Source organism: Aegilops tauschii, chromosome 5, assembly GCF_002575655.3.
Source record: "Aegilops tauschii subsp. strangulata cultivar AL8/78 chromosome 5, Aet v6.0, whole genome shotgun sequence".
NCBI classification, from domain to species: domain Eukaryota; kingdom Viridiplantae; phylum Streptophyta; class Magnoliopsida; order Poales; family Poaceae; genus Aegilops; species Aegilops tauschii.
In genome coordinates this window covers 71,613,697-71,624,785 of record NC_053039.3, presented here as the reverse complement: position 1 = coordinate 71,624,785, position 11,089 = coordinate 71,613,697, and the positions used below count along the sequence as shown (strand labels likewise).

The 11,089-nt window shown below is 41.5% G+C and overlaps 2 protein-coding genes across 3 annotated transcripts; one reads left to right on the top strand and one right to left on the bottom strand.

Annotated features, from left to right (window-relative positions):
• Positions 1-1,166: 1,166 nt before the first annotated feature.
• Positions 1,167-6,171, bottom strand: LOC109775187 (uncharacterized). 2 transcript variants are annotated; one of them, XM_045228366.2, is made up of 10 exons: positions 5,970-6,171; positions 5,424-5,570; positions 5,222-5,329; positions 4,891-5,030; positions 4,611-4,697; positions 4,290-4,418; positions 3,484-3,639; positions 2,653-2,725; positions 1,854-2,217; positions 1,167-1,732 (listed from the first exon to the last, which is right to left on the bottom strand). In XM_045228366.2, the coding sequence occupies exons 1-9, from the start codon at positions 6,007-6,009 to the stop codon at positions 1,940-1,942; spliced, it is 1,158 nt and encodes a 385-aa protein (XP_045084301.1). In that variant the 5' UTR covers positions 6,010-6,171; the 3' UTR covers positions 1,167-1,732; positions 1,854-1,939. The 2 variants fall into 2 exon arrangements, with proteins under 2 accessions (XP_045084301.1, XP_045084302.1); XM_045228367.1 differs by lacking the exon at positions 1,167-1,732 and having other exon boundaries at positions 2,120-2,217; positions 2,653-2,712.
• Positions 6,172-9,411: 3,240 nt separating this feature from the next.
• LOC109775191 (uncharacterized) lies at positions 9,412-9,780 on the top strand. Its single transcript, XM_020333941.1, has one exon. It carries the CDS (start codon positions 9,412-9,414, stop codon positions 9,778-9,780), a length of 369 nt encoding a protein of 122 aa, XP_020189530.1.
• Positions 9,781-11,089: the final 1,309 nt, after the last annotated feature.

Below are 11,089 nucleotides of genomic sequence, written 5' to 3'. Positions count from 1 at the left end.
TTTGAACATGCACCCAAATGAAATACTCGTTTCATTTCTACTCTCATTATAACGAGTCGGGAACCTTGAATCTGATTTCTCCAGTGTAATCTTACATGAGAAAAAACATGTTTCATTAGGAAAAATTGATTTAAACAAACAAAGTTGATTTAAGCAAATAGAACATTGATAACCAAACAATTTTCTCGCCGGTTGATCCTCCATAGGAAGTTTTGTTTCTTCCAAATTGACCAAAAAAAAAGCCTATGTGAAGTTGTAGCTTAATGTGCATTTTTCCCAGACACAAGACAGTACTACAACTGATGTGCAAAATTATTTCATCATTAATATACAACTGTATGTTGTACCAAAAACTGGAATAAAAAAACGTAGTGATAGATAAGTCCTCCACACGCCGATGCGCCTGGTGCCTGTAGACCAGCTATTATCAGCTTCATGGGAGACATTGCCACTTTATTACTATATTATTTGTATATATAAAATAACACAAACTCTATGTAAATAATTCAATTTCTAACACTCCCTTGCAACATCCGAAATAGACGGGCGCAGCAACGCGCGCCATCAACGGTCTAGTTCAACCTTGTGACGGCACTGTTTTATCTGCCATCATGCATTCGTGCTCTGGACCAGTGCTACATACTTCCTCCACACTTCAAAAGTCAAACATGTCTGTGTTTGACAAGTTTATGCAATCAACCATCAATATCTAAAATACGTAGTAAATAATTAAAATACAAAATCATACTTCATGATAAATCTATGACATTAATTAAATATATTGTGGATATTTATAATTTTTTATACAAACTTAATACAAAACAGACATGTTTGGCTTAAAAAAAATTCAAAACGGAGAGAGTACGTTCATTAAGATGAACTCACTGAAACAAAGAGATCACGTAGGAAGAGGAAGAAGGACCAAGGAACTACTTTTTTTTTAGGTGAGACCAAGGAACTACTCAGCGAAGATATGCACATGCACAAATATTGTTTCAACCGAAAAATGTTTCCAGAAAAAAGGTATCTGAAGGAGTAACTTCTTTACTATGTCTTTTTGCTTTCTAAACGAGAAAATTATGCACGCATTGTGCAAGCACGACTTCAACTAAAACTGTAACTGTCCAGTGACATGGCGATAAAACAATTAGCAAGAGACGACGACATTTCCAAAGTACACTATACATTTGACACTTAGAAGTTTTAACCAAACTTGATGCCAATAACAATAGTACAATGCAATGGACTTAACAGTAGGAAAATTTTCTGAGAAAACATTTTGGCTCTGTATGTAATGATGCAACCAGTCACTTGCAGCACGTTAACAAAGTACCAGTATGATCCCTAAACAAGCCTTGGAGACAAAACAGTTATGTACTGCTGCACTAACAGGAAGACAACAGCAAGTCTGAATCTGTTGACGATTAAGGTTTCTTTCAAGAATAAGTGCTTCACTATCCAGATGTCCGACGCTCCTTCAACCGCCCAGAGGATTGTCGGCAGCCACTCCCGGGAGATGATCTGGCCTGCTTTTGAATTGGCATTAACGGTAGAGATTCGTGTCGCCCTGGGGCAGCCCGCCTGACCCACCAGAGGTACAAGATGAAGATCAACAGAATGATGAAGACAGCTGCAAATAAGATAAAAAGGATCTTGCTGCCATGTGAATTTGACGGAGGCCTCTCCATGACGGTCTCCTTGCGAGGAGGGGCAATCTCTTTTCGTGAACAAGCTGGGCGGAAACAGAAAAAAGAAAAGAAAAGTTATGATTCTTTGCAAATGTATAATAGATCCTCCTATTCAATCTTTCTGCTGATTTGTCTTGAGCAAATTGCAAGATAGAAACACCACACCTGTGCCGCATACTACGACAGGAAACGACCATTTTGCAACAATAGCTCTGTCCTTCCCATGGCAAGAGATATATGTTGCTGCCAATTCAGGATAATGAAGCCCTCATGAAACGGCATAAACAACACTTTCCATTCTCACCGCCAGCCGGCAACTCATCAATTGCATGTGTCAGTGCTTTGCAGCATGAGACTGAGGGTGACTTCCATGACTTGTCCGGTTGCATGCATGAGAGGACTGCAACACTGATCATGTCATATCGACAAGTGCCCTCATTGAAACTTGTATCATGTGTGATGGAATGCACCCCAGTAGATAATAGAAGGATGGCAAGCAAAAAGACCAGCAACGGGTACATAGTACAAACTGTCAAAAAAAGAGGAAAAAACTTATCATGCTAAAAAGAAGCGGTAAGTAATCATAGTGGTAACAAACAGTACACAAATAATGGCCGACAAAGAAAGATGCATCATCAACTCATCATTGAGGTATGCAATCTGTGACTCGCTATCTGGCATGCATTTTGGCTCAATGATTACAACATGAAGCAGCCTGGTACATTTAAGTAAATGCAGTCAAAATTAACTACAAAATATGAAACTAAACGCCAGCCCTGTACCATAGGATGGATTCATACAAAAGGTAGCCAGATATAACAGCAGACCTCTTCTAGTTAAATATATTGTACTCCCTCCATTCCAAAATTATTGTTGTGGTTTGGTTCAAATTTTGAACTAAAACCACGACAATAATTTTGGAACAGAGGGAGTACTTGAAAACCAAAAAGAGAAAAGGAAGTACCTCTCAGTAGTTCCATAATTGCTTTCATGGTTTGGCCTGCAGCTCGTGGAACATCTAATCCTGCATTACCAAACTAAATATGTAGCCAGCTGTCAATTACTCAATTATGATCTAGTATAACAAAATGACTAAAGTGATGTCATTGGAATATAGAACTAGAATAGCTCAACTTCGCTAGTTTTACATGCTCAAGGCATGCCAATCTCAACATATATCACCTTCATAAATCAATTTAACGAAATGTCCTTTATCAAAAAAATGTCAATCTCAACATATTTTACACTTTTACAGCATTGCGTACGGAAATACATGTCCCACCGCAGTTCCCAATCTTTATGTTAGGTGATCTATCCTTTAAATTAGCAAGATACCTTTTTAGCTTGGGCCTTGAGCCAATTAGGGATGAGATCTATGATTTGTTGGATTGTTAGGCCTCTATATAAAGAGGAACCCCTATGAGGAATAAAGCCAGAATAGAAGAATAGTTCTTCTATCTTGCCCCCAGGGGTGAGGGCTGCCCCCTAACACTAGTACACAACATACAACATCAGAACTGTCCTATCAGAGAACGCCTAACTGCAGCCAGCCTGAAAGCTTGCTAGCAGCACAGTGCCACAGTGACATAGTCCAAGTGGCGAACAATTGAAGGAGGATGGAGTATAAGCTATATATGCATGTAAACAAAGTTCATGAATATGTGTACTTCGTGGTGAACTTTTTACTCTGTCAATGGAGAACGAAGTATAAGCTATCTATAAGACGGGCAACGAATTACTATGGTCTAAATAGAAAGTACGAAGCAATCATGCATTAAACTTCAGGAGTACATACCTGAGGAGCATTGATTTTTGTAGAATTCAGAGTTGTAATTGTCCCACCAACACTACAATATGGCAGAGATTTAAATGGTTTTGTCCTAGGTAACAGAATTTGAACAAGCTTGTGTCGACCACTATCTGCTGCTAGCTCGATAGGAATTGCTCCATGCTATATCATGAAACAAACAATAAGATGCTATACAATCCAGTGCAAAAATAACAAAGCAATTAATATCACTATATTTTCATTCATCAAGAAACTTATGAGAAAATGACCGTTTACTGAATTCATCCCACAGACAGTAACAGTCCTAGATATGTTATATGAACAGAACAGAAGTTGAAGTAAAGCTAGACACAGTACTCCCTCTCCAATTCTAGTCAGTGCAGTTAAGTAAAAGTCATGATCATGGTCTTAGAGAAACAACAAAAGTGGAATTTTTGGGACCTACTAGTATCATGTTTCTCAGATGAGATGTAAAAGCTGCTGTATCAAATTTTGTGAGCTACTAGTATCCTGATTCTGCGATGAGATATGTAAAACCTGTTGCACCACCTAGCACTGGAGCTGCAATCTTGGGATGTCTGACTAGGTCGATGCAGTCCAAACTCTGAAGCAAACCAAACCAGATGCAACTAGAATATAAACCTATTGTAAAATTATTTACTTTCGACACATGAACAATCAGCACAATGCACTCATCTCCGCAGAGGCTTTAGCTAGATTCCACCAAGCATCGGATATGCGGGGAGACAGGATCAAGATCACAACTCTCAAAGCGTTATAGCTACCAGCAAACAGAGAGACGAAAACAGTACCTGGTTAGGGATGTTAGGGTTGGTTCCAGCATCTAGCAAGATCTTGACAAAGCCGGTTAAGCCATCATCAACAGCCTCCATTAAAGGAGTTGGTCCAGAGTAATCACGAACGCTCACATCGGTACTAGCCTATAAACCGGAGTAGGGTAAGCTTAGAGGTACGATTTATGCAAGTAATCATGATATAGTAAGTTCAATAGGAAACAAGGTTGGTTCCCTAATCTGGATTTTCTACCCAACAAGTTATGCTTAAGGAATCAGGACACATTCAAATAGAAAAAGGAACATAAGAAAATGCATCAAGTCAGTAAGTTATTGAACCTCAATAAGTAGCCTCATGCATTTCAAGGACTTCCCACAGACAGTCATCATGAGTGGTGAAAATACGTGATGGGCAGCTTTATTGGGCTGAAAAAGGAAATAAATTACAATTTTGGGAACATTTAGTCAAATGTATATTGTTAAACATCCCATCAAGTGCTCTGTTGCACCTCCAAGAATAAACCATTTGATCTTCAAGCCAAATGAAATTTATAGCATTTGCATTTCTGATATATACAGATACGCGTCCAGTTAGGCAACCATGAAATAAACAACTTACATCAGCCCCATGCTCCAGTAGAACCATTACAACCTGATCGTGGTCCTTCACAGCAGCCAAGTGTAATAGTGTCCCTCGGTAATCGATAGGATCCACATGAACTCCTTTGGACAGCAATAGCCATACAGCCTCACAGTGCCCTGGAGGCACAACAAAATGCAGTACATATCCAAATAGATAAATGATCAGAACATAAGCCAGTAAGCCTCCACGGGGTATATAAATAGACAGTACTTGTAGGCAACTAATGTTTGCTTTTCCCTTTTTGCCGAAGCAGTGCAAACAATGTCATTCAGGGGCTGAGACTGAATTCAGGAATGAGAAAGCGCACCTGCTGCTGCTGCACTGTACAGCGGCGTGGAGCCCCTCTCGTCGGGCATCGCAGGGCCACTAACTTGGACATTCCCCTGGAGTGCGGCGAAGAACATGGGTGTCACGCCTGCAAAGAAACACAACATCTCGGTAGTAACCAAAGGAGAAGGACTTCCTGCATGGATGCACAAGATTTCAACTAGGTGCATGCGAGTGTGCACCTGTATTTGACTCCGAGTTGACATCAAGCCCCGCCTCCGCCACCAGGAACCGGAAGCTCACCAGGCAGCCCTGGCTCGAAGCGAAATGAAGCATGATTTCCCCATTCGCGTCGTTAGCTCCCCACAGGCCCTTCTTCTTTCCTAACTCTAGCAAGGAGAAATCGCAGACATCAGAATCATTTCAACGAGCAAAAAGGGGAGGATTCAAGATGAAGCTTGCACAGACGAGACACCAAATCGGGCCACTCGCCACACTGATTTCATGAAGTGAGGCCACGAAGTCTCAGATTTGGGGTTTCTTCCTTGAAAACAAAATCTGGGGGTTTCGCCTAAATGCGCAAATCGAAATTTCATCGGAAAACTCGCGGGGGAAAGTACGGATCTGAAACTCGCAGGGAAACCACCCAGCCACAAATTCGTCCGCGATGCACAAGCACCACAAGAGCGTTCCAAACAAGGAAATCGATCATACAGCATTCCATCAACGGCAGAGCGCGCGGGCGGGGGGGGGGGGGGGGGGGGGGGGGGGGGGGGGGGCGCTCTTACTCTTGAGAGCGGCGTCGATGCTGGAGTGGGAGGAGGCCATGGTGGCGGCGGCGGCGGCAGCGAGCGTAGACGGAAGGTTCTAGCGGAAGCTTAGCCGCCGCTGGGGGTGTAGGGTTTCGGGGAGGGAGCGGGTGAAGGCGAGGCGACGGCGAGACGGGGAAGGAGGCGGTGTCTATGGCGCGAAAGGCGAAACGGGCTGGGGCGGGGAGGGAATGAAAACAAGCAGCCGTCACTGTAGTTGGGAATGCCAGCGTCCATGTTCGACGTGGAGGCATCGTCAGCCCTGGATCTTGGAGCGCGCTGGTTCGCTCATAGCATCTACAATCATGATGGGCAAATCCGACCACTCTAACGTACGTGGACACGTCCGGGCATACTTTATACTTCATCTTTCACATTCATGTTCCTCGTATTCAAAATCTCAAAGCCATACAATTCATGCAACGCTACATAAAATACATGATCAAAGCGCAATTTATCGGATCAACCAAACAAAAGGAACATAATTCATCGAAGTTCAACGGGGGACAATGCAAATCCATATAAAACTACTTATGAACATAGATAAAATATAATGTATGTTCATGACCATTGTTGCTCTCTAGCTGGCCGCTTCCCAACCTACTTGCTAGCCTTCACCTGTACTAAGCAAAAATACTGCTTGTGTATCAAATTCAAAAATCCAAGTTATTTCAGATGAGTCCACCATACCTACCTATATGCGGTATTACCCTGCCGTCCTAAGTAAATTTGCATGTGCCACCTTTAAAAACTTTAAATAAACATCCTTTTTTGTGTGCCTAGAATGTTCATAGAGTGACAGGAGGTAGTCAGTATCTTCCATGCTAAGCAGGTTATTCTCATGTTCTCATGACGAGTGTTTATTCACTTGTCCTTGCATGAGAGGGGTGATAAAAAGGGATTCCCAGTTCCAACTTCAAAAAGGAAAAGAGCTTGCAAATAATCTAACAAAAACTCGTACGGAGTAATAACCTTTACTTTTTTGCTTAGGAACCGCTACTAATGTGTTTAGCATGGAAGATATTAATAACTGATTGTCGCGAAGTAAATATGAAGGGTGCACCTCTCAAAATGATATTTATCTCTGTTTTAAAACCTTGAGCTCTGGCACCTTTGCAAATTCCTGCTTCCCTCTATGAAGGGACTATCTATTTACTTTTATGTTGAGTCATCACCTTCTCTAATAAGCGCCAGATTTGAGAGCACTATTGTCATCCTCGTGCATTGTGTGTAGTGAATGTTGGGTGTTAGCATGACTGGATCTTCTCTACCATGAATTACAATGTTTAGTCGTTGCTTGAACTTTGGAGGTGCTCTGCATTTATGTTTTGCGGTCTCAAAAAGGGCTAGCGAGATACCAATGTTGTCATGTTATTTCATGATTGTTTTGACAAAACGTTGACATTTGAGATATCTTATTATTGCTCTCTAGTTGTTTTTGTTATTGATATGAGTTAATATAATTTCTAAGAGTAATTGTTGACATGGTTAGTCATGGTCTTTGCTGAAAACCTGGGTGCTACTTAAGCTTATTTATGTAAACAAGAGCAAAAGAGTTCATAAAAGTTTTTCTTTTTCACTTTCAATTTATCAACTGAATTGCTTGACGACAAGCAAATGTTTAAGCTTGTGAGCTTGTGGGAGTTGATACGCCTCCGTCGTATCTACTTTTCCTAATACTTTTCTTCTTGTTTTGGACTCTAATTTGCATGATTTGAATGAAACTAATCCGGACTGACGCTATTTTCAGCAGAACTATCGTGGTATTGTTTTTGTGCAGAAATAAAAGTTCTCGGATTGGAACAAAACTTTGCGAGGATTTTTTATATGAATAAAGAAAAATACTGGAGCCAAGAACCACCGAAGGGGGACACCTGGGTGGGCACAACCCACCAGGGCGCGCCCAAGTGGGTTGTCCCCACCTGGTGGCCCCGCAGACCCTAACTCCGACGCTATAAAAATCCTATTTTCGGAGAAAAAAATCAGGGAGGAAGAATTATCTCGTTTCGCGATACGGAGCCGCCTGCACCTCATACTCTTCGTTGGGAGGCCAGATCTGGAGCCCGTTTGGGGCTCCGAAGAGGGGTATCTTCGGTTTTCGTCATCACCAACCCTCCTGCATCGCCAATTCCATGATGCTCTCCACAGGGAGTGAGTAATTCCTTCGTAGGCTCGCTGGTCGGTGAGGAGTTGGATGAGATTCATCATGTAATTGAGTTAGTTTTGTTAGGGCTTGATCCCTAGTATCCATTATGTTCGGAGATTGATGTTGGTATGACTTTGCTATGCTTAATGCTTGACACTTTGGGCCCGGGTGCCATGATTCCAGATCTGAACCGTTTATACTATCACCATTATATCTATGTTCTAGATCCGATCTTGCAAGTCATAGTCACTTATTACGTGTTATGATCCGTAAACCCTGTAGTGACAATATGCGGGATACTTTCCGGTGATTACCGTAATTTGAGGAGTTCATGTATTCATTATGTGTTAATGCTTTGTTCTGGTACTCGGAGGCCTTAATATCCCTAGTTTTCATTTGGACCCCGCTGCCACGGGAGGGTAGAACAAGAGATGTCATACAAGTTCTTTTCGTAAGCACGTATGACTATTTACGGAATGCATACCTACATTATATTTATGAATTCGAGCTAGTGCTGTATCGCCCTAGGTTGTAACTGTCAGATGATGAATATCATCCAACAAATTGCCGATCCAATGCCTACGATTTTCCTACATATTGATCTTGCTAAGTTACTACTGCTGTTGTTACTATTGCTACTGCTACAAAACTATTACTATCACTGGTACCGTTACTGTTGCTGCTACCACTACTATCAAAGCTATCATATTATTGTGCTAATGATCACTTTGCTGTAGATAATTAATCTCCAGGTGTGATTGAATTGACAACTCAGTTGCTAATACTTGCAAATATTCTTTGGCTCCCCTTGTGTCGAATCTATAAATTTGGGTTGAATACTCTACGCTCAAAAACTGTTGCGATCCCCTGTACTTGTGGGTTATCACTCAAGTACGCCTATTAATGTTGAAAGCAATGTTATCCAAACCATGACACCGGAGGAACACATAAAAGAAACCTCCCGAAACACTCCAGAATCTTGAAAAAGGGAGGTACGTGATACGGTAAGTAAACCGACTCCGAAAAATCCGCAAAAATATTTTTTATCAGTTTTGGAATATTACAAAAATTAGGAAAATAAGAAACAACCAGGAAGGCAGCCCTGGCGGGAACAAGACACCAGGGCGCGCCTGGGTACCTTCCAACTCTTTTTCTTCCGTTTGCTTGTCCCCCAAGATAAAAATCTTTATATACCCCCCGAACCTATTACCACCGTATCGCGGAGAAATCATATGTTCATCTTTCTCGTTGCTTTTCTGACAGATCTAGATCACCATGGCCACTCCGAGCTCCTCCAAGGACAAGTTCTTCGAGAGGGTAATTAACCCCTACTTGTCGGAGGTGACGAAGCACCCTCAAACTATCGAGATGCGTGAGGGGGTGCTCCACATCCGGGATGTTCAAGGGCCCAAGGGGAAGGGAACCGCGGAGGCCAGGCTCGAAGCCATGGAGCAGGAGGTTTTCAAGTGCAAGGGGATGGTGGAGCGCGGACTCAACGCCAACCACCACATGATTACGGATTTCACCCATGATCACAAGGTGGATGGTCGGTCTATGAAGGACGTCATCTTCACCCTCAACGAGCAAATCAACTTCCTACAAAGCCAGATCTACGATCTCCAAAATCAAGTCTTTTTTATATGAGGCAAGATTTAAAGGTATGAGTTTGGCTGCCAGTTGTAGGACTCGTGAGACCCATGCTTCTTCTTATGATGGTGAGCCGCTGCCATGGAAGCCGGAGGATAAACCTGCTACCTCATCACCACCACCGCCATCACCTTCTTCACCACCAAAGGAGACTTGAGTATCGGGTATGGGCACTCCCCTTGGCTTGTACCAAGCTTGGGGGAGGTGCCCCGGTATCGTATCACACCACTTCTTTTGCCTTTATTTATCTTAGTTCAATCTTTAGTTACCTTTTGCATTGGTTGAATAAAATTTTAGTTTGATCTCTCTTTGAGAGTTTGCTTAGTGATGATCTACCTATCTATGTAATGGTGTGCAAGATATACAATAAAGCTTAGTTCGAGTTTTGCTTTCTTTGCCTTTTTGTTCCAATCAAAATAAAGGAAATAAATGAAAAAGATCATATGCTAATCTTACGTTAAGTAATGACATCACATAAGGAAAAGTATAAGTAGTAAAATTTATTGGAGATTGACAAGCATAGCATTGGTCAATGATGCAATTCATGAAAGAATTAATAAGGGAAGAGAAGATTCAGATGCAAATACACTATCTTGGACATCTTTTATGATTGTGACCCCCCACCAAAATATTATATGCCAAAATTGTTGACGTTGGACAAGGAAGACAACGTGATGACTTATGTTTGTTCATATTCACATAGAAGTTATATTTTCATAGATCCTTTAACATGTGGTGCTTGCTCAATATCTTTTCTAGCCAAAAATTATGTACTAAGTAGAGATACTACTTGTGCATCCAAAAACCCTTAAACCCAAAATCCTTTTCGAGAGTCCACCATACCTACCTATGGATTGAGTAAGATCCTTCAAGTAAGTTGTCATCAGTGCAATAAGGAAATACAAAGTGCTTCTAAATATGTTGGATCATTTAGTGTAAGGGAAAATTGAGCGTTGTATGAACTTGTGATGGCAAAATAATAAAAGCGACAGACTGCATAATAAACGTTGCTATCACAAGGGGCAATATAATATGACGTTCTTTTGCACTAAGAGATTGAGCATGCAAACCAAAAAGCGCATGACAACCTCTGCTTCCCTCTGCAAAGGGCCTATCTTTTAATTTTATGTATTTACTTTTATGCAAGAGTCAAAGTATTCTTCCCTATTCCTTTTTATTTTCTCTTTTTGCAAGCATCATGTGGTGAGGAAAGATCTATAGGCACATATATCCAGTTGGATATGGATGAGCATGAGTTATTATTGTTGACATCGCCCTTGAGGTGAATACATTGGGAGGCGAAACT

What these genes read in the sequence shown, in the direction of transcription:
- LOC109775191 (XM_020333941.1), top strand. Translation starts at nt 9,412, where the DNA reads ATGGCCACTCCGAGCTCCTCCAAGGACAAGTTCTTCGAGAGGGTAATT.
- LOC109775187 (XM_045228366.2), bottom strand. Translation starts at nt 6,009, where the DNA reads ATGGCCTCCTCCCACTCCAGCATCGACGCCGCTCTCAAGA. An exon ending in CATCGACGCCGCTCTCAAGA is followed by an intron (nt 5,571 to 5,969) that starts GTAAGAGCGCCC and finishes TCTCCTTGCTAG; the next exon opens with AGTTAGGAAAGAAGAAGGGC. An exon ending in GTACAGTGCAGCAGCAGCAG is followed by an intron (nt 5,031 to 5,221) that starts GTGCGCTTTCTC and finishes TTGTGCCTCCAG; the next exon opens with GGCACTGTGAGGCTGTATGG.